Genomic DNA, 20,745 nt, shown 5'->3' on the forward strand with positions numbered 1-20,745 from the left:
TACCTGTAACACTCAAATGGGTCTGAAAATATAAACATCTCTGCTCCAGCATAAGTTTGAGGGGAGGATGCAAGTATGTGCAAATGAGTAGTAGAAAGGAACTATTTTTATGATGGAAAAAGGAATGGATCCCTGTTTTAAAAGGAACAGATCACATTTATTAAACAATTCCTTTATAAACTTTAGATCTTAGACCTAAACTCAAATAAATTTTGGAATTATATTCAACAGTCTTACTTTCTTTTCGTTTAACATCTAGATACTAAGTCACCCAATTTAATCATCTTTAAGGGAACAATAAGGAACCAGATCTCCAAACAGATGGAGTATTCTGATGCAGGCTACCTGGAGCCTAACTCTACCATTTCACTGGTCAGTCAAGCCATAAAAGAGAATTTAAGCTAACTCAAATATTACAGAAAAGTTGGGGGGGGGGAGCCGAAAACATGTCAAATATGCTTTCTAAGAAATTATGCCTCACTGCATAAGTTAAACATGAGAATTTCCACCTCAGTAAATCTCTCATATAAAAATAATCTAACACGTAAGATAAATCTAAATCATTATATATGTTTTAGCGTATAAAGGGGACACAACAGAAAAGCGGAGATTTGGTGCGTTTCTTAAATCTTATTTACCAAAAGTTCTAAAACTGAAATCATCACCCTGAATCAGAAATACTATCATTTTAAATTTCACTACACAGGTTTCCTCAATAGCTCACCAAAACAAATACCAAAAATTCCCCTCATAAGAGCACAAACACACAGGACCAGTACGTTGGGAAGCTGAAAAATATTAACATCAAGGAGTTAACTTTAATTATGAAAAGCACTGCATGTCTAGAGGGACTGGTGATACTGAAACAAAACACCAATATCCACGAGCAATACGTAAACTTATAATGATCCTGGAAAATGGGCATCTCGCTGGTCAAGCAGACAGAAATACTTCTTTTTACAAATGTTTGAGAAGCAATGCTTAAAATTATACAAGGTTTGAAAAACCTAATTTAACAAAGTTTTCATGAAAAGAGAAAACACCAAAGTTGGCAATAGTAAGTCTTTCGGCTTTCTTACAAATGAGAGCTTCATAACCGCAGAACTTAGAGAGCACGGAGTGTTTTCCGAGGACAAATACAATGACTGTACGCTGTCTCCTCTACAGTCTTACGCACCCGAGTCGCTCCCAGACCCTGGCCCACTGTTATCCGCGCCATCACTTTCTTTGTCCCAGTCCTTCATGGACGCTCCCATCATGAAATCATCACGTAAGATTGTCCACCCGGGGCCCTCTTCTGATTTCACTTCAGTCTGAGGACAATTACAGAAACAAAAGATCAAAAGGCAATTTAATCGTAAGAAAATAAAAAAGCCCAAGCTACAAAACGAACTTATCGACACTTAGTTTCACAACAGGAATGAAAAAGACAAATTATAGTTTAATTTATACACTATGATATAGGCACAAATATGTAATAGAGCTATATGTTAAATTACTTTAACCCCATAAAAGAATCATGGAAGCAAAAAAAAAATTTTTTTTGGCAGGGGAAGGGAATATAGCAAAATCTAGGTTTTTATCAATTTTTAACATCTGGCAATCAAAACAGACTTATATATTATTTAATGTTTAGTGATGATTTATTAGAAAAATTCAGGCAAATTATTTTAAAACAAATAGAAATTTAACAAGGCTTTTAACACAAAATAAAAGAGAGAAAAGGAGACTAAATTGGTACTGTGCTAGGTTTTAATAGATGTTATCTCACTTAACATTTGATAAAAATGTGAACCAAATGTTCTTTATTTAGTTTATGATCTCACTGCCTGACCTGATCATGTAATCAAAAGACGAATCACATACTAAAATGATAAATAGCTGAAGCAGGCAATAAACATAATAGGTAGTCAATTCATTTTGCTTATTTATAGGATTTACATAAAACTATAGGACAAGCCTAAGAATGACAGCTTTTCATTTCATGGTGCAACAGCACCACCTTGTGGTATTAATTAAGTAATACAATATATGCAGAACTCGAAGCTCTGGGACTTTTTCCCTTTCTTCCACAAATATGAGAACTGTGTATCTAGCACTGTTCTTAGTGTTGGAAATACATTCATGAACAAAACAAAGTCCCTGTCTTCCTGGAGCTTCCTGTACCTAAATATAAACACTGGTGAGTATATAAATGTGAGCAAAGATTTGAGAATTGACTTAAGTCAAACGGCACACTTTGTACTATAAATTTAGCCAACATGAAGAAAGAAAAAAATATCTGTGTTAGTTAAAAACCAACAATAAAACAATTTCAAAGCTTCCCATGCCACACTGATAGGGGAGTGAGCAAGTAAGAAGGGAATTTATAATTCTCCTCACGGAGTACATTACCTTCCCATCCCTCATCCCCACGCTATCAAGCCCACCTTCCTAAAACTATTCTTGCTTCTTTTAGATTAAGCTACCTAATGGGATATAGGCTATTTTCTTTGATTCAGCTCCAGTTTTCTTTGCCATTCTCCTCACCTTAAGTAAGAGAAAGAGCTGTTCCCTCAAAGAGATCCACTTAGATGCAACAGTCAAAACATCTCTCTGCCAAATTAATCACTCAAAGTTTTCAATAAATTCTAAAAAGTGTATGCTTTCTGGTGTAGCCATATGCAAGTTAAGGACTAGGAGACACTTAACCCTGACATTACTGTTTGTGTTTAATATGAATAGGCACAATCTCAGGGGTAAGCTTCCATGTTCAGACAGCTGCACCCAACACACTATCAACCTGCCACCAACCATGAGAAGGCAGATCCCACAGGACTGAGCTCAATGCAGACTGTTTCTACATGAGAGGTCATCCTGACAGCCCACTTCTGCGGGACTGTGGGCTACCATCTACTCGGCAGCCACATAAAAGCTGTTGGCACCCAAAGAAAGGAGGGAGGGAAGAAGGGCAGAACAGGGACAAAGCCTTAAACAGGTAGCTCAGAAAGAAAGAAAAGAATCACAGTGGACCAAAGGAAAGGACTCATTAATTAAAATGTTGAAACCAACTGTCCAGCATGCTTGTCTTGAAAGACCATTATGTAAACAGGTATTTCAGGCAAAGAGAACAATAACAATAAACTCAAGCATCTCTCAACAGTCTGACTTGAAGACTAACAGTGAAGTAAGGCTTTGTTGGGGGATTCTGGAGGTACTGTTTTTGTTTTTTCAGCAATTCATTGTCTCTATCAGTAATTTTCCAAACGTGGTCCCCAGGCCGGCAGTGTTCGCAGCAGTACTACTTGTTAGAGAGTGACAATCTCAGGCCCCATTCCAGACCTCCGGAATCAGAAACACTGGGGGCAAGAGCCTGGCAATCTCGTTTAATAAGCCACCCAGTGCTTCTGATACTGGCCACAGTCTGAGAACCACCAGTCTACAAAAGAACAAATATTTCTTAGTGACTTTGATTCACTGCTACAAGACCAAGTACACGTTATGGCTGAAGAGAAAAGATTTTAGATTTTGGAAATCCAATGTTAAGACAGCTCACTGGATGTTTTATAAATTGCCATCATCAAAGCTCTCACATTACGGTATTTTTACACTGTGAAGCAACAATATGGAGATTAAAAAAAACAATAGAAAACTTAGTACAAACAAGTATGGGTTAATATATTTTAAAAACAGGTATTTTTTAATAATAGTTGTCCTGATGGCAGCTCAAGAAAAACTCTGTTTTAAAGGCAACAAGATGACCCTTTACTTTCTCTGCCTACACTTGCTAAAGAAATACACAGACAAGAAAAAAGGCGGGGGGGGATGTCCACGTAAGGTGGCAGTATGAACATAAACTACTAGTGTTGCTCAACTGTAAAACAACAGAAAAGCAACTTTTTATTTTAAAGATATAATCCACAAGGAAAAGATCCAAAGAGACAACAGCAACAGTGTGGAAGCAAGATGGACTAGAAGAAACTGTCTTGGCAAACCCAAGAAAGCTGACTGCTAAGACTGCAACTGTCAAGCTGTGACCAATCCAGTTCACACGGCAGAATCTTCAAAAAACCAACCAACCAACCAACCAACCAACCAACCAAACCCCCAGGAGCTACCATTTACTGGGTACTGTCGGAAGTGAGGGTAGGAATGGAAGGATCAAAATAAAGAGAATTGGGTGAACCTTATATTGAGAAACAATCAGATCTCGGGATCCCCTTCCCCACTGCACACTAGCTGGGTGGAAGACTGAAGGTTTAACCTCTAGAGAGGTAAAGGGCTAAGCACCAATGAAGACACAGGTATAGTACCAGAAACAGAGGATTAAGTTATGACTCCCCTACCCCCTGATAATAAGTCCCAACCCCCTTCTCACTTTGGGCTCCCAAAAATGCTGGGAGGCAGACCTTTTCCTTCAGTCGGGAGATCAGGCATACTCTAGAGAAAATCTGGCCCATCACTAATAAATAACGCATGACGAGAATGCTATACTAAAGCTTGACAACATCCACATGGCTCACAACTTCATTGCCTCTCTGGGATTATTTGTTCTAAATCATGAACAGACAACTAAGGACTATCAGAAGGAAAACAGAGAATAACAAACACAAACATTTAGAAAGCACCTTGTAGGAAAACAAAATTGTTCAAAGAGAAGAAAATTTAGGGGAAAATACCATTAATACCCTCAAAGAGTTAGGAAATTATAGTGCATCCACAGAACGAAAGCAGTTGCTATTTAAAAAGAAACATTAAGAGAATAACAAGGAGCTTGAAATTAAAAACATGATGGCAGAAATAAAATATCAATACAAGGGTGAGATGATAAAGCTGAGGAAATCACCCAGAAAATAGAGTAAAAATTAAAAAGTGATGGAAAACAGAAGATAACTGGAGGACCAGTCCAGGAGGTTCAACATACAAATAACAATTATACAGAAAGAATGCAAATTGAAGGGGAGGAAAATCAGTGAAATACTTCAAGAAAATTTCCCAAAAGTAAAGGACACACACTTCCAGAATGAAAAGAACCCTCCTGAATGTACAAAACACAAAAGAAAAACCAACCTACATCAAGGACATCGTGTCAAATTTCAGAATAATAGGTACTAAAAGAATATCCTATAAGCTTTCAGAAAGAGAACAAACAAGTCCCATACTTAGAGATGATCATCAATCAAAACAGATACAGACTTTCCTATCAGCAACCCTAGAAGCAAGAAAGCAGGAGACACATTCTTTCAAAATGCTGAAGAAAACTAATTTCCAATTTAAAATTCAATACTCAGATACACCGTTATTCAAGTCTGAAGACAGCACAGAGGTACTTTCAGACATAGGAGGTACCCAAAAGTTTACTTCTTATTAAGCCTGTATCAGAAAACTACTGAGAATGTCTTCCACAAAAACGGAGAGTAAACCAAGAAGGGCAAGAAAAGGATAGAAAAAGTAGGCGATCCAACAGAGGAAAGAGAAGGGAATTTCCAGGATGGAGTAAATGGAGACTCCAGAATGGTTAACTGAGCAGCAGGCATTGAGACCATCTGGAACATGGCACCATCATTTTAACCTGATAGAAACATTAGAAGATATGCTTTACCAACTCAGTGGGAGTAAACCAAGAAAGAAGAAATGAGATCCAGTAAATATGAAATCCAATCCAGGAGAAATTCCAAGGAAGACAAAAAATGTAAGTCCCAGGATGACAACTGTGAAGCAGCCCAAGAGAGCAATCAGCCCTAGAAAAAGGAGAATGGGGGACTCTAGGAGAGAGTATCTCAAAGAAAAGATATTACCTGAGGTAATTTGATTTTGAAAAACTAAATAAACTAAGGAAGCTACATATGAAAATCAAGGCAATTAACTTAAGGAAAAACAAAGGAAACAAAAGAGATGCATAAATGCCAATATAACTAGCTAAAGGAGTAAAAAGTGGTTATCCTGGGGTAGGAGCCATGGGGACAAGGCAGAATAGGGCAGAAAACTATTTACAGTAATCCTCTGGGCAAATTGTGGCCTTTTAAACCACATGGATAAGTAAATATTAATTTAAACAGGAGAAAACAGGACAGCAAGTAAGGAGAAAACAAACTATTCCTCGATCATTTCCACAAATTCTAAGTTTTGCAAGCCTCCTCTAAGATCTTCCCAAAACGTCTCCCCCAAGATACCCTTCCCATTTTATTGACCATTATTCTGTTTCCCTTTCCAACTTATTCAAATGAAAAAATGTTAAATACATGAATTATACTATGAAGCTATTATGTGCCAGAGTTTACATAATACTGCCTTATTTCTAATTCTCTTAAGATTCCTAGCCAGAAAACAATTGTCTTTCTCATGTTATATAAGGAAACTAAGGCTCAGAGAAGTGAAACAACTTATTCAAGTTCAATTAATAAATGGCTAAGTCAATACTCAAACCCAAATCCATGATTCCAAAGTCTAAGTTCTTTCCGTAATACTATACTGCTCTAAAACTTAATAAGAACACTCTATGTTACTATGTCACTTGTTATAACCTATGAATTACACAGTAGAATGAGTACTAAAATACACTGAAAATGACTGAATGTGTTTAAGATAATTTCTATTAAAGTCAGAACTTGGTTGGGGGGGGGGCGCCTGGGTGCCTCAGTCGGTTAAGCATTCGCCTTTGGCTCAGGTCATGATTCTAGGGTCCCGGGATGGAACCCCTTATCGGGCTCCCTGCTCCAGCAGGGAGTCTGCTTCACCCTCTCCCTCTGCTCGTGCGTTCTCTCTCTCTAATAAATAAATAAAACCTTTAAAAATAAACAAACAAAAGTCAGAACTTGGAAAAATTATATTATACCACACATTTACATAATATCAATTTACTGTATCTTTTCCATAAAGATGATTTATCATTAAGTATACAAATTTTCTGAATACTTGGACCAACCACAAAGAAAAGGTGGATCAGAGATTAATACAAGAAAAGAAGGAGGCCCAGGGAAATTCCAAATGTGTCATTCATTAGAAACACTTGCCTTGGGCGATTCCTAAATAGATTTCATTACATGTTAAGACATCAAGAGAATCAGGGTTTTTTGTTTTGCTTGTAAAACGGAGGTAGTGGTAATCTGATACATTACTTTTACACTAGGAATGAAAATCAATAGAGTTCTGGATTTGAATCACAGTTAACTATTGATTACAACACTGAAAATCAGAAAATTTAGAGGTCCCAGACTTGAAAGAATTTAAAGATACTTCCCTTAACCTTGGTATAAATCTATTTCAAGATACAGGTAACCATATAATACACGTTAGGCACAGATATTTACTATCATCGGATAGAAGTTGTATTAACATCAAGTATAGACTGGAATGATCAAAACTGAGCAGCTTGTGAAGCCTGTCAGTGTTGCTGCAAAGTTGTACTAATTCAATGACCTACAAGATAACTCTCTGGGCCTACATCAACTGAAAAGTAAAACTGATTAAATGCACACACTTAATGAAAACCACATGAGGCAAGGAAACAAAATAGTCCCTACCCTCATTGGCCTGGTTTTATACAAATATTTAATCAAGATCATACAGAAGCAGTCTGTGTCAATTTTGAAAATGAAGACAACCCTTAAAAATGTTAATCAGCTTCCATTTCAAGGTTCAAACATATATTGGCAGCTATTGAAAAGAAAACTGAAAACAGAGGTTTGGAATTATTCATTAGTCTAATACCAAATAATTAAGAGCTTAACCTCATTTCAGTTCTGAAGGGGAAAATTAAAGTCAAATCCTAAAACAATAAACAGTATAATCACATCTATATTTAGCAATCAGCAATAGTCGTGATTTCATTGCTTTCCCTAAGAACGAACATTCAGTTTTCATTTTAATTTAGTTTCACCTCAATTAAAAAAGATTCTTAACACTGGCTAAATTCATCTTAATACCTTTATTGTTGCAAATTTTTTATAAAGCTATTTATAGTTGTAGTTAGTAATCTCCCCTCCAACTGATTAAAGCCTATCTTAAAGTTCTACTGGAGAAAAGAAGGATATATGGGAAATCCCTTTATAAAAAGATTTATTCTGGTAGAAATCAAGAGAAATGAAATACAGCCCCGTATTTTTAGAATTTGAGTAAGAACATCTATGATTTTCTCATCATGCCAGACATTAAAGCATCCCACTAACCATAAAGTATTGAAATTTATTTATTTATTTATTTATTTGTTCGTTTGTTTGAAAGACAAAGCAGAGAGAGGGAACACATGGGGGGTGGAGGGAGTAGATGCTTATTATCACCTCTCTCTAACTCTGTAAGTTTGGGTTTTTAAAAGATTTTATTTATTCATTTGAGAGACAGGAAGAGAGAGAGAGAGCAGGAGCAGAGGGTGGAAGGGCAGAGGGAGAGGGAGAAGCAGACTCCCCGCTGAGCTGGGAGCCTGATGCGGCTTTGATTCCAGGACCCTGGGATCATGACCTGAGTCAAAGGCAGATGCTTCATGACTGAGCCACCCAGGCATCCCAAGGATTGAAAATTTAATCAGGAAGCACTGAAATTTTCAATCTGGAATGTACAAGAGTTCTAATAAAGAACATACATATTCAAGGTTATATGGAAGATCCCATAGCAGTACAAATTCAACTTTTCTCTGATTTTCAAAGAATTCTTAATAAGCAATTTCTAATTGTCTTGATCAATTTGTGCCTTCTTCATTTCTCCACACACTTGTCTTAGTTCGTTGTAACCGTTTTACTAGGACAGTATTCCAGGAAACAAGGCCATTTGGGCTTTGCTTTTGTTTAACTATTGTATAGTTTCCAGACTCTTGTACAGTTTACAAACTTCAATGGGTAACTTATAAGATCCAAACAAGCTAGAAAAGCATTTAGTAGGCTTTCCAAGGAAAAAAGATCAAGATGCTGAAATTATGTCACCTTTAGTTATAGTCCAAGCACATGTTAAATGTAGAGAGTTCGCTAAGAAAAGCTAATTCTGTGTAGCTTTCCAAGAATTCGGGCCTAATACTCCTAAAAAATATGCTTCTTTGATGGTTTTTTTTTTCCATCTGCTGCACTATTTTTTAATTTCAATGCTGCCCTGGATTTTACCATGTACTCCATACTTCTTTATGCCTTTGCTCAACGTGGTTCTATCTGGCAGCTTCCATTCTAACTTGCTATCCATACACCTAAATTCACAGAGTTAAGTTTGAGGAAACATTCAAGCAACCCAGATGTTCCTCATTGTTTATAATCTCTTAAGAATTGTTAATAACTTAAAGTTGACTAAACTGCCTAAAAGACAAATATAACACCTCAAGGAGCCTTTTGATACAAGTGCTCTATATATTTTTAGACACGGTTGAGAGCTTGAAACATTGAGAATACACTCTGCCAGTTAACACTCCTAAAGCATATCGTTGTTCTTTTATCAACCTCACTATATAGTACACAGATGAGAATTCAGACTTATAAACAAACTAGTAGAGCTGTGAATTCGTCTAGAAAATAGACACGTTTTAATATCATAAATTTGTTAAAAAGCTTACGTGAGAAAATATATGTAAAAGTTCTCTGTAAAACTATGAAATGTTACATAAACAAAACTGTTGTATCTAGTAAAAATATGCATATTATCAATCTACCCACAAAAATCAACAAAAGATTTAAAAATAAATGGATTGTCCTCACTAGAGCTCCCTGGAAAAATGGGTAAATCCAGGTCTAGGCCACAGAAAGTACAAGGTTCAGTCTGAGAGCTTGTGTCTCAGGAAGCAAGTACTCCAAGAAAAATGAGGTCATGTCAAAAGGGCACAAGAAGCTAGTCTGCTTTGGTTCCTGCTGTCACTTTTGTGAATTTAAGCATCAAAAAAAAAAAAAAAAAAAAACGAAAATAAAAAAAAAAAAAAAAAAAAACCGATAATGATTCTAAAATATTGAACAACCAGACATTCCTACGTCCACAATATTAAACAAAGACAAAGACAAAAAGGTGGCGGTGAGGGGGAAAGGTTCACTTGCCAGCACTGGCGATGACTGCTAAGCCAACTCCTTACTCTGGAAAGTGGTTATTAAAAGGAAAGGTACATTAACCCCAAACTTTAGGAACTTAAATTTAACCCTAGAAAAATAAATACAAAACATGAGAAAATCACCATTCTGTAAATTCCCATAACATTTAACTGTTTTAGGCAAGAATCATCAATTGATGCCAAAAGTCAAAAGATAGATGGGGAAAAGTATATTTGCTCCTTTCAAAGCATTCATCCCAGAAATTACTTTCTAACTGTAGAGGGGAAAATGCACCTTTAATAAGGAAACATTTATTACCACTTTATCCAAATGAAAAACCCCCATCACTAATATGGGACATTCTGACAATGTGTCTCCTGATGTGACAGCACATGAAGTATACAGCATCTAAGTATCACACCTATGAAACAGTTTATGCCAAAAACAGTTTAACCTAAATCCTAACCTTTACTCCTAACTTTCCGCTTACGGTAAAAGGGCACAGAGGAGGAAGTTGAAAGACATGATGAAACAATTAGATTCAGAACTGGACTCATTCTTCAAGACAACTGGTTTAGTTATAAATGAACCTTCTGAATGGTATGGTATGTGAATTTTATCTCAATAAAGCTGTTTTAAAAAAAGAATTTCCGGGACGGTATGGGTATTAGCACCTTCAAATAATCACCCCCCAAATGAACAAGAACTAGATGGAGATGAAGATAGGCAGACAGCTCTATAAAACACACGGGTAAGTGTCAACATTTTAGAATCTAGGTGATAGACACACTGGTCTTTCATACTTTCTTCCTGTTTGAAGATTTCCATCAAGTAAGTGGGGAAAAAAACAAGGATTCTAAAATTTCTATTAGGCAAGCAATGATTAAATACAGGATGCATCTGATAGCCAATAAATTTTAACTAAGCCCTTGATAAAAGAATAGAAAGTCAATTCTAACAGTGAACTTACAAAGAATTCCTTAAATGAGTTTAATGAGTTTGTTTCATGATTCTGAAATGTTTTACTATGGTAATATTTTACCTTCCTTAACAGTTTTGAGAAATGAGATTTTAAAATCTATCGGTCTCCATGGGCTGCTACACCTCCAATGAAGGGGCTGTGAGACCCGGGAAAACTCCCTGAAAGCCGTCTCTCGTATCATTCTACTTCGAGCCTCAGAGGGGGACACTGTGGCTCATTAAGCCAGATCCACCTCTTCTAGCTCATCTGGCTGAGGGAATGGAAACCCAGTTTTCAGTTCTGCTTCTAATGAAGGACCTCAGATCTTTTTAAGTAGCAGGCACAAATGGCTGATAATGATTTTGGAGCAATGTGGACTGGGTTTTAATCCAGATTCCAACCATTACTATCAATGTAACTTGGGGCAAGTCACCTAATATTTCTGATTTGGGGTTTCTCACCTGTAAAATGAGAATTCTAGTACTTCTTAAAATGGCAACTAAATAAAAACACCTCTCAAAGTACCTGGCACAAAGCAAACACTAGCAAGCTCCCTCCCAGTCCCTCTACCACCATTCCTACTTACTAATGCCCCGAGTCATCACATATATCCACAGAATTCCCAACTAGTAATCGTCTGTAATCGTCTAATGATGTTTCTGCACACTAGTCACAAAGATAAGAACATTCAAATATTGTAGTATGAAAGCAACCATTCAGAAACCAAACTTTCCTTGGTAAGTAAAATCTTGTAAGTAACAGAATTAGCTTAAGCATAGCTTAAAAATGGGGAACAGAAGGTGGACAAACTTCTAGGCCCTCAAAATCTAGGTTTATTGTGCAACAATCTGCATCACTAGACTAGATGCACCTAAAATGAGAATTTTCCAAATCTAAAGGTAATTTTTATTAAATTATTGGATATTTTTGGATTATCCAATAATTCATAAATACTAAGAAGTTCTTTTCCAATTGGTTTCCAACTTTAGATTCATCTTTGACTACTATCTGTTAGGAAAAATAAGAACTAAATATAAGGAACACAAAATAACAATAACTGCAAACATTTATATAGCACTGTGCCAAGCACTGTTCTAAGTACATTACTTATACTAACTCCCTTGACTCTTACAGTTACCTCTATGAGGTGGGTTATTGCTACTACAATGATGAGCCTAAACACAAAAGAAACCTGAGGCATGGGGTGGGTAAGTAACCCCCATGCAGTAAATGGCAGACCAAGCGTTTTCAACCCAGGCAGTCTGGTTCCGGAGTCTGTGGCCTCTGCTATTGTGTAGTATTTCATACACCCTCCATCAACATTCTCATCTGCCTACAACTCAAACAAAAAACACCAACCAACTCATATTTATGATTTTCAGCAAGAAACAACTCAAACAAAAAACACCAACTCATATTTATGATTTTCAGCAAGAAACAATAAAATATTCCTTCGATTTTTAAAAATGTACCACCTAAATGTAAGCATGTAGCATGACTCACTTTGCGCAGGACAATTAAAAAAAAAAAAGGCTCAACCTCACCGATGAAAATCCTATACACACATCCACTTCAGCAACTTCAAATAGAACATTTCTTTAAATAGGGCCAGAGATACATGGCACCATTAGTAACTTTTCTTTTAACAGTAACTGAAGATATCTATAGAAGCTCCGTAATTAGTTCTTACGCTTCCCTCATACCCATATTTCCCCCATTGAAATGATGCATGTACCACAGTGCCAAACATAAGGTCGCTTTATTTACAACCGCTGTCCAAATCTGAAACCATGCGACATTAAAGCTAAACAGCCTATTTTAAAAGGAGTTGAGAAACGGGCTTTAAGCTGTTCCCATCAACAGCAATGTGTACAATCATGCTCATTCTCATTTCAAACTTTAGAGTCTCTCTTTTGTCTAAACTCTAATCTATTTAGGCATTTTCAGTAAACAAACATTAAGCTGAATTATTTACAAAGTTAGAATTCCACACATTCCAGCCAGAGCTACTTTTTATGTGAGAGTAAAACACTGCTGCCGTGCAATGCAGGGGCAATTTAAGGACAGTATCTTTCTCCACCCCCCTTGCCTGCCTTCCATTTCCCCAACACCAGTTAAAAACGAAATCCTGAAAACTGCCGGGAGACCACCTAGGGAGCTGTGTGCAGAGTTCCTCCATTCCTAGGTTTCCTTCCTCGGGAGCAGGAATTCAGTAGGTCTCTGAACCCTGCAGAAGCTACGGTTTTAACAGAACACAGCAGTGCGGAGTCTAGGTCTAAGTTACTAACATACCAAAGAAGCCAGGTATTTCAAAAGTATTCCTACCACTAAATACCCAGCTAGGAAGGAATTATGTGATGGATATTAATGAGAAATGAATGAGAAACAAAGCCCCCTAACTTACCTCTATGTCTGATATTTCAAGTGCTCATTATCACAAAAATCAGGTGTGGGGGGGGAAATATATATATATACCTTTCTCCCCCAGTAACTTTTTTCCCCTAGGGATTTTTCACTGAAATGTGTTGTCCAGCAATCACTAAGAAAATTACTTTCTAACAGAAACTAGCTAACATTTTCCCTTACTACAAAATTATTACTGTGGCTTCATTATAACCAAAGGTGAATGTGATACATTGGCAATTTCAAATAAATGAAAACCGTGCCAAGTCTGTCATTCAAGAGTCTGCGTAACATACAGTCAGTGCTTTCCTAACAGCAGCCAATACAGTCTCTTTCATCAGATTTAAAAGGCATAATATTTGCCTCAGTCCCACCTTTAAGGAAATAGATACTTAAATTCCAAGAAGTTTGACTGGATTTAGTCAACTTTTCAAGAAAAGAGCAAAAGGAATAACCACAACTTAGGAAAAGTAAGGGGAAAAAATAACGGCTCTGCATTACTAAAATCTTGATTATTCAACATATCGGGAAAATACACCACTCTAGATCGGTATGTGTTCTGAATGGGGTAAGAAAGAACTGTTCCTGAGGGCTTTAATTTCAGTTTTTGTATAAGAAAATATACAAAATATAAATTACAATTTACAATATAAATTTCTTATACAAAATATAAATTATTGCGGCTTTCTTAAACAGGGTGTCCTAAATACAATTTAATCTTCTTAAAAACAGCTCAGGGTCAACATCACGGAATCCATCAGTGTGCCCCTTCTCACATGCTGGTGTGTAGCTGGTATGGGCCTTCCATTTATTTGGTCCAGGAGTGGGATTTACAGGTTCTGGATTTTAGAATTGTCTCCAAATAACTGATAATTAATTCTTTAAACCTAGAAACACTTAAATTTAATTACGTGAAAAACTCTAAAATACATTATGCACCTTCCCTGACCAGGTAAACAGCTAGGTAAATTGTTTTAGGGCCCTACAGAGACATACAGGACTAATGAGCGTCTGCGACAAGGGGCCTCCATACTCACTGCTACAATTCCGGCAGCCTGCTCCTCTGTGGTCAGGTCTCCGACACTAACCGAATGCCTCACCCTACACTTGCGAGGGAACACAAGCAGGGGGAGTGGGAGAGGGAGAAGCAGACTTCCCGCTGAGCAGGGAGCCCGATGCGGGGAGCCCGATGCGGAGCTCGATCCCAGAACACTGGGATCATGACCTGAGCCGAAGGCAGACGCTTAACGACTGAGCCACCCAGGCACCCCACACTTGCCGTTTTTAACCTGCTCTTTACAGTCATTCTCATTTCTGATTACAACTTCATCTTATAAAAGTCTTCATCTCTCAAGGGAAGGAAGGTGAAATAAGAGATGGAGATTAAAGAATGCACTTGTGATGAGCACTGGGTGACGTACAGACGTGCTGAATCACTATATTGTACATCTGAAGCAAATATGATACTGTATGTTAACTATACTGATATATAAAACAAGATAAAATAAAATAAAATAAGCCTTCATCTCCCAAACATGTTCCACCTTTTATAGTTTCAATTTTGTCAAAGCTGTCACCATTTCTCAATCTCCCAAGCTGTAAAAACCTTGCAGTCATCACAAGTCCCCCCTCCCCCGACCTCTCTGAACCATGTTAGTTCCAAATCAAATCAATCTATACCTTAAAACTACCCCTCCAACCTGGTTCTTCTTTTCCATCAATCCCCACCCCACCACACCTTAGTTCAGGTTTTCCCCTCTTGCTTTATGGCAACAGCCTGACACCGGTTCGTCTTCTGATAGTCTTTCCATCCTTCAGCCTTCTTTTCCTTAAAAATAATCAAATCTGATCAGGTCACTTACCTGATGAAAAATTATAACTGGCTCCCAAATGCCTAAGGAATAAAGTCCAAACACCTTAAGAGGAGACTGAAGACTTGCAAATGTCATCCCAACCTACTTCCCCAGGATCCCTTTTTCCAGCCTCCCACCCACCGATATCCCAACCTCTGTGAAAGAAGAAAAAGGAAAGGGAATTATAAAGGATGTGAAAAATTGGGAACTGGTAGGCTTTCTTCCCCATAGTAGCACAATGACTGCCCGTTGCTTTTCCCTCGATTACTACTAGTGAAAATGTCTACTCATTATGACTTCATTCTCTGACACTTACTTCATTTCTTTTAAATGTTTTCAAAGATTCTGTTTCGAAACAGGCTAGTTTCAACAGCACTGAACACTTGTTCTAATTTATGACTTTCTTCATGAAATTCTTTAGCTTGATGGTAAACATTTCAACAGAAATGCCATTCACTGGTGCTTCCTTTCCTATTATCATCAGAATTCACATTACAAAATGAAAATGCTTCTTTAGATAGATACTCAAAGCACCTTTATTCAGAGACTGGGTTAGTCCAGTGAATGAACCAGTGCCTTCGCTACGTTTGCTTCATGTCTTTTTAACTAAAGCTAAGTGTCTTGGATTCTCCTGCAGCATATCCCTCTTGAGAGTCATGTTTTCTATGAACATCCTCCCATCATATTCTTCTAACTTCACTACCTTCTAATTTCATAAGCAACATACCATCTGTACTAAACACTTGCTCAAACAATTTTCAAGTGGTTTCTCTTCTCGTTTCCATATGAAAGGTCTAGTGGACTGATTCATTCCCAAGAACCAAACCTCTACTGAGCTTAACATTTAGTACTTTACCCCAAATTTCTGTTTTTTGGATAAGAATCACTCTTTTCTTAGGCTTTCTCACTTCCACTAACAGTGTTCTTTGTCATGGCCCTATTTCACAAAAATATACATAAAATAAAAAAACAAAAATTGACTAAGTATCTAATAGTGACTTAACAAGATTTATTGTGATGTGACATGTTAGTGAATCGAAAAAATAATGGGCATTATTGAGAAGTAGATATTGGGCAGTGAAGTCACAAATAAGTGACTTACTTCTGCATATAAGCTTTGCAATATAAGGAATTTAAAAGAAAAAAATAGACTGTTAAGTTTGTGAATGACAGAGGTGTAATGTGTTTACATTTATTATAGTGATGTACACCCACTGTACAAATGACCTGACTTCCCACGAAGAAAGAGATGTGCAACTGGTATTAAGAGAAAACAAAGTTAACCCTTACCTATGTAACAGAAGAAACAGCTCATTTTTCAATAGACAAAAATACTTAGAGAATACTACTTCCCCTAAGTTCCAGTGAAAGCTTTTTGATTTACAGATATTAGCTGTTATGTCTTCTGAAATGAGCCCATCGACTACTTTTTTGTTTTTGTTTTACTTTGCAGTATTTGAGTTCAGCTCCAAGAAATAAAGTTAAGTAATGATTCAAATGTAATTTAATATGTCAGTCTGACATTTTTTGAAATACTTAGGTCTTTTCAAAATCTCTTGCCCTAAAATGATCTTTAAAAAGCAATTACACTTTTTTTGCCTCTAAGGAAGGCTTTCCCACTACTTTACTCTGAAAAGAATGACTGCATATAATAAAATTAAGACAAAACAGATACAAAAATTCAAAGGGCAACAGTATTATCCAAGTCAGCAGAATCAGAAGATTAAAAATACTTTGATTAACAGCTAATGATGTGAAAGGCAGTTTTTGGAACATACAAAAACTTTGCTCCAATCCAGGCACCAAAAGCCCGTTGAAGAACATTATGGTTTTTAAATGGAACAAGGAGACTTTTAACAGTTGAAGTTGTAGCTCACAAAAATAGTAAGTATAGAAATATAAAATGAAATCAATCAAATATAGATGTATAGGGCACAATATATATGACCCTTAAAACAGACTTAGAAATCATAGCTACGTATTGTGTAAAGAAATGATTTAGTAATTCAGCTTACCTATCAGATTAAAAATAAATCAATACATTAGACAGATTTTTAAAAGATCATGCACACTCTCTCTTCTTATTTTCTAAGAAACAATGTTAACCACAGATATGCCAGAACATGATCGAATATCTAAAGATCCTTAAAGGGTACAGATGATCACAAAGCTGGTTTCCAAGAAGACACAAACCCAAATAAATACAGGAGGGGCATATACCTGCTTTCAGTGGACATTTTCCTCTTTATAAGGCTAAAATTTTAGAAAAATGTTTATAAAAGTTTCCAAACATTAAAATGTCCATTTTCAAATATTTAAAGATTTGTTTGTGAAATACTGTATAATTTAAGGCACCCAATAATTCCATTAAAACAATAGAAAGTTACAATAAGACTAACCTTTTTGCTTTTAATAAAAAGGAAGTCTTCCAATTAAACAGCAGACATGCATTTATCCCTAATTCTTATGGAAAGCCCACTAAAATTAAAAGTATAAAAAGTTATAAACAAACAAGGAAACAATCAGATGGGAAAATAACTATAGACAATATGCGAACAAGTTTGGGGACATAAATGAAAACTGCATAAAGCAGTGATAACCAATTAGAGAGAAGGAAAGCTAATGTTTAAGTGAGAAACCGGAGCCATGCTCTGGAACTGGAGGCAAGGGGAGAGGTGGAGGTGAGGGGTATGATAAAAATACAAGATTGGCTGACAGTGACAGAAGCAGTTAGACTTTTTTAAGTTCCCTTCCTAGTTTATGGAGGCAGATGACAGACCCCACCATGGACACGTAGTTTAGTCTCTGAAGATATTAAACCAGAAAAGGCTTGAACTCAAGAACACTGATTAATACAAAGAGACATGTATACATACTGAACGCTGTTTGACTTGTGGCCACATCACCCCAACCTCTGGCTTTGGGGTTCCTTTGCCTCTTCCGCTTCTGCCCGTCAAATCTCCCCCGTGCATCTCTTGTAAGAATACTTAACACCGGATTTAGAACCCACCCAGATAATCCGGGATAATCTCTTCACCTCAAGATCCTTCAGTTAATTATATCTGCAAAGACCCCTTCTCTAAATAAGGTACATTTTATAGGTTCTAGGAATGAGAACACGGACTTATCATTTTAGGGGCCACTGTTCCATCTGCAACATATAATTCAGCCAACACATCAATTAAAAATGAAGATGTCCTCTACCCTTTTCCAGAAAGCTACAGGTAAATGTGACCTTATCAAAATGAGAGTGAGAGCCAAGAGAAAATAAGACAGTCCAAGAAACAGAGGCTACTGCCAAGGGAGGAAGCAAAGGGAATTCCCGGGGCAGTGACAAAGCAAACTCCAAGTGAACACCAGGGTAAAGAACAACCAGTGTAGACTGCAGCAAGATGACCACGGAGAAAATAGTACTGAGAAGGGTTTTAAAAAAAAAAAAAAAAGAGGCAACTGTTACCGCTAGGGAACAAAAACTGTAAGGAAGCTAAGTTGAAGAATAAAGAAGTATTATCGTACATTACTCTGTTCGGGAGTAAATGATGTCTACACGGAATACTGATTTAGCTAAAAGCACTAATATGCTACACTGGAAGGACACAGTATGGGAGGTATGGCAGCGAAGAAAAGAATGACAATTCGTTGTCTTCCATAAAAGGTATCTAATATTGATTTTAAAAATAGTCTAAATATTACTTAAGATACGGAGGTAAATACCGCAACAAAGATCTAAGAATTGAAAATGGTTACCTTGGAAGGAGGCAAAGCAAGGGGCAGAGAGGGATGGGGAAGAGCACTGGCAATTTTTTTTAGTCCCAGGTTCCCTTCTGAAACCGTGCTCCTATTGCTTTGAAAATAAATTCATTTAATGCCCAAAAAGCAAAGGGTTCTCAGAAAACTGTCTTGTTCAGGATCATAACATAGTTAAGAAACATCTGTCACAATGCCTTAAAATTTCTTATATCTTGCAGGAATATGGAAATTCTTTGAAAAGGGGTTCTTAAAAATAAATTCCCAAGTTCTGAGTGTTCCTAAGAAATAAAACAAAACAAAACAAAAACCAAACACAACCAAAAGCACCCTTAATGTATGCTCCTATAATGGATCCAACCTCTAGTTTATATTATTGCAATTCTATCCAGCTTTCTTAATATAAAACTACTGGCTCTTTTTTGTTTTTGAACATAAGACATTAATGGCACAGCTACAAATAACAGGTGTGACAGGGTAAAGGACTTGAAGACATAATGAAGGTATTTCCAGACTGGTATTCTGATAGATAGCTGCCAGTGAATCCAGTTTATATGTGGATGGACTCTAATTGTGAAGATTTCATAATATTAGGAATACAGGATAAAAAGGCTGTGTTCTGACCCTTTAAGCCCAGGAAAGGGACAATAAGAATTTCCCTAAAGCTCTTCTGATTGTCTGAGAAGGGAAGGAGCATGGAAAAGGTGCAATAGCAATGGTGCTAGGAAAAAGTAAAATATGAGAAAAAAAGAAAGTTTTATTTTCTACTTAATTAATATCCTGCTTCATCCATTTCATTAATCTATGTCTCATTTCTGAATGATGTTTTGGCACACTACTCCCACCTTTCCCTTCCTTCCTTCTCTTCAACTGCTTTAAAAGTCCACCTATTCCAAGTAACTTACACAGGTCTACTGAGCTATGTCCTAAATGAATATGACAGTTACATCAAAATCCCCCTTACAAACAGGGCAGCCACTTAATTTACCTCTTACTGTACCTAATGTAACTGATGATAACTGATGATAACATGCAGCCTAGAATTTTTTAACTTTATTTAGAATTTTTTAATTTAGAATTTTTTAATGTTATTTACTTGAAGTCATCTATCTGAATTCTAAGACTTTAAAAGATACAAGGATAGCACCAGGTACAGCTAGGCAAATAATTTTGATATTAATAACTGACCCAATTACAAATATTATAGTACTTTTATATTATTCAGATGCAAAACCAAGTCCAATAAAAAAATGGGTCTGGTGGTTTTTCCATAAATATGAAATCAAAGTGAAAGCAACATTTTTAAAAGAAATGTGCCAAGATGTTGTTAGTATAGGGTAAGAAGTTCTAGAAACAAATTACTTTTAGAGCAAAGCCACTTCAGTTTGACAGTGAAGTAGAAAAAAAGAAAGTCAAGGGCAAAGTGCAAATGGTAAGAGAAAAAGGCAACAATGGTATTGGAAAGAACCCTTCATGTATTTTCATAACTCATGAAAAAATAATACCAAAGCAAAAACAAATGCTTCTATTAAAAGTCGTTCGGAAATGAACAGAAAAAAGAAAAAAAATAGTAAGTCTGTCTTTTTCCATCTTCCTACTAGCTCTCTCATTTAATGCTGCTGGATCGTTCTCCAATTTTTAGAGTAAAATGTCCCTCGTGGAGAACACAGCAGGTTAGATTTTTTAACTAAAAAGTAATCATTCCCAAACACAGTATTCATGTGTTTATAATTAATTCTGACACTTTCAAACAGCAGCACCAGCGAGCATCAGTTTATACAGATAATTAAAAAACAATCTGGAGGGGCAC

At 36.6% G+C, this 20,745-nt stretch overlaps 1 protein-coding gene across 1 annotated transcript in view; it reads right to left on the bottom strand.

Moving 5' to 3' along the window:
* Window positions 1–798: 798 nt before the first annotated feature.
* RRP15 (ribosomal RNA processing 15 homolog) overlaps window positions 799–20,745 on the bottom strand; it is a 38,978-nt gene continuing 19,031 nt past the window's right edge. The window contains exon 5 of the mRNA XM_008685672.2: window positions 799–1,313. Within this exon, the coding sequence (XP_008683894.1) occupies window positions 1,170–1,313 (144 nt within the window). The 3' untranslated portion in view covers window positions 799–1,169. The remainder of the gene's footprint in view (window positions 1,314–20,745) is intronic.

This window comes from Ursus maritimus, unplaced genomic scaffold, assembly GCF_017311325.1.
Source record: "Ursus maritimus isolate PB19 unplaced genomic scaffold, ASM1731132v1 scaffold_2, whole genome shotgun sequence".
NCBI lineage: Eukaryota > Metazoa > Chordata > Mammalia > Carnivora > Ursidae > Ursus > Ursus maritimus.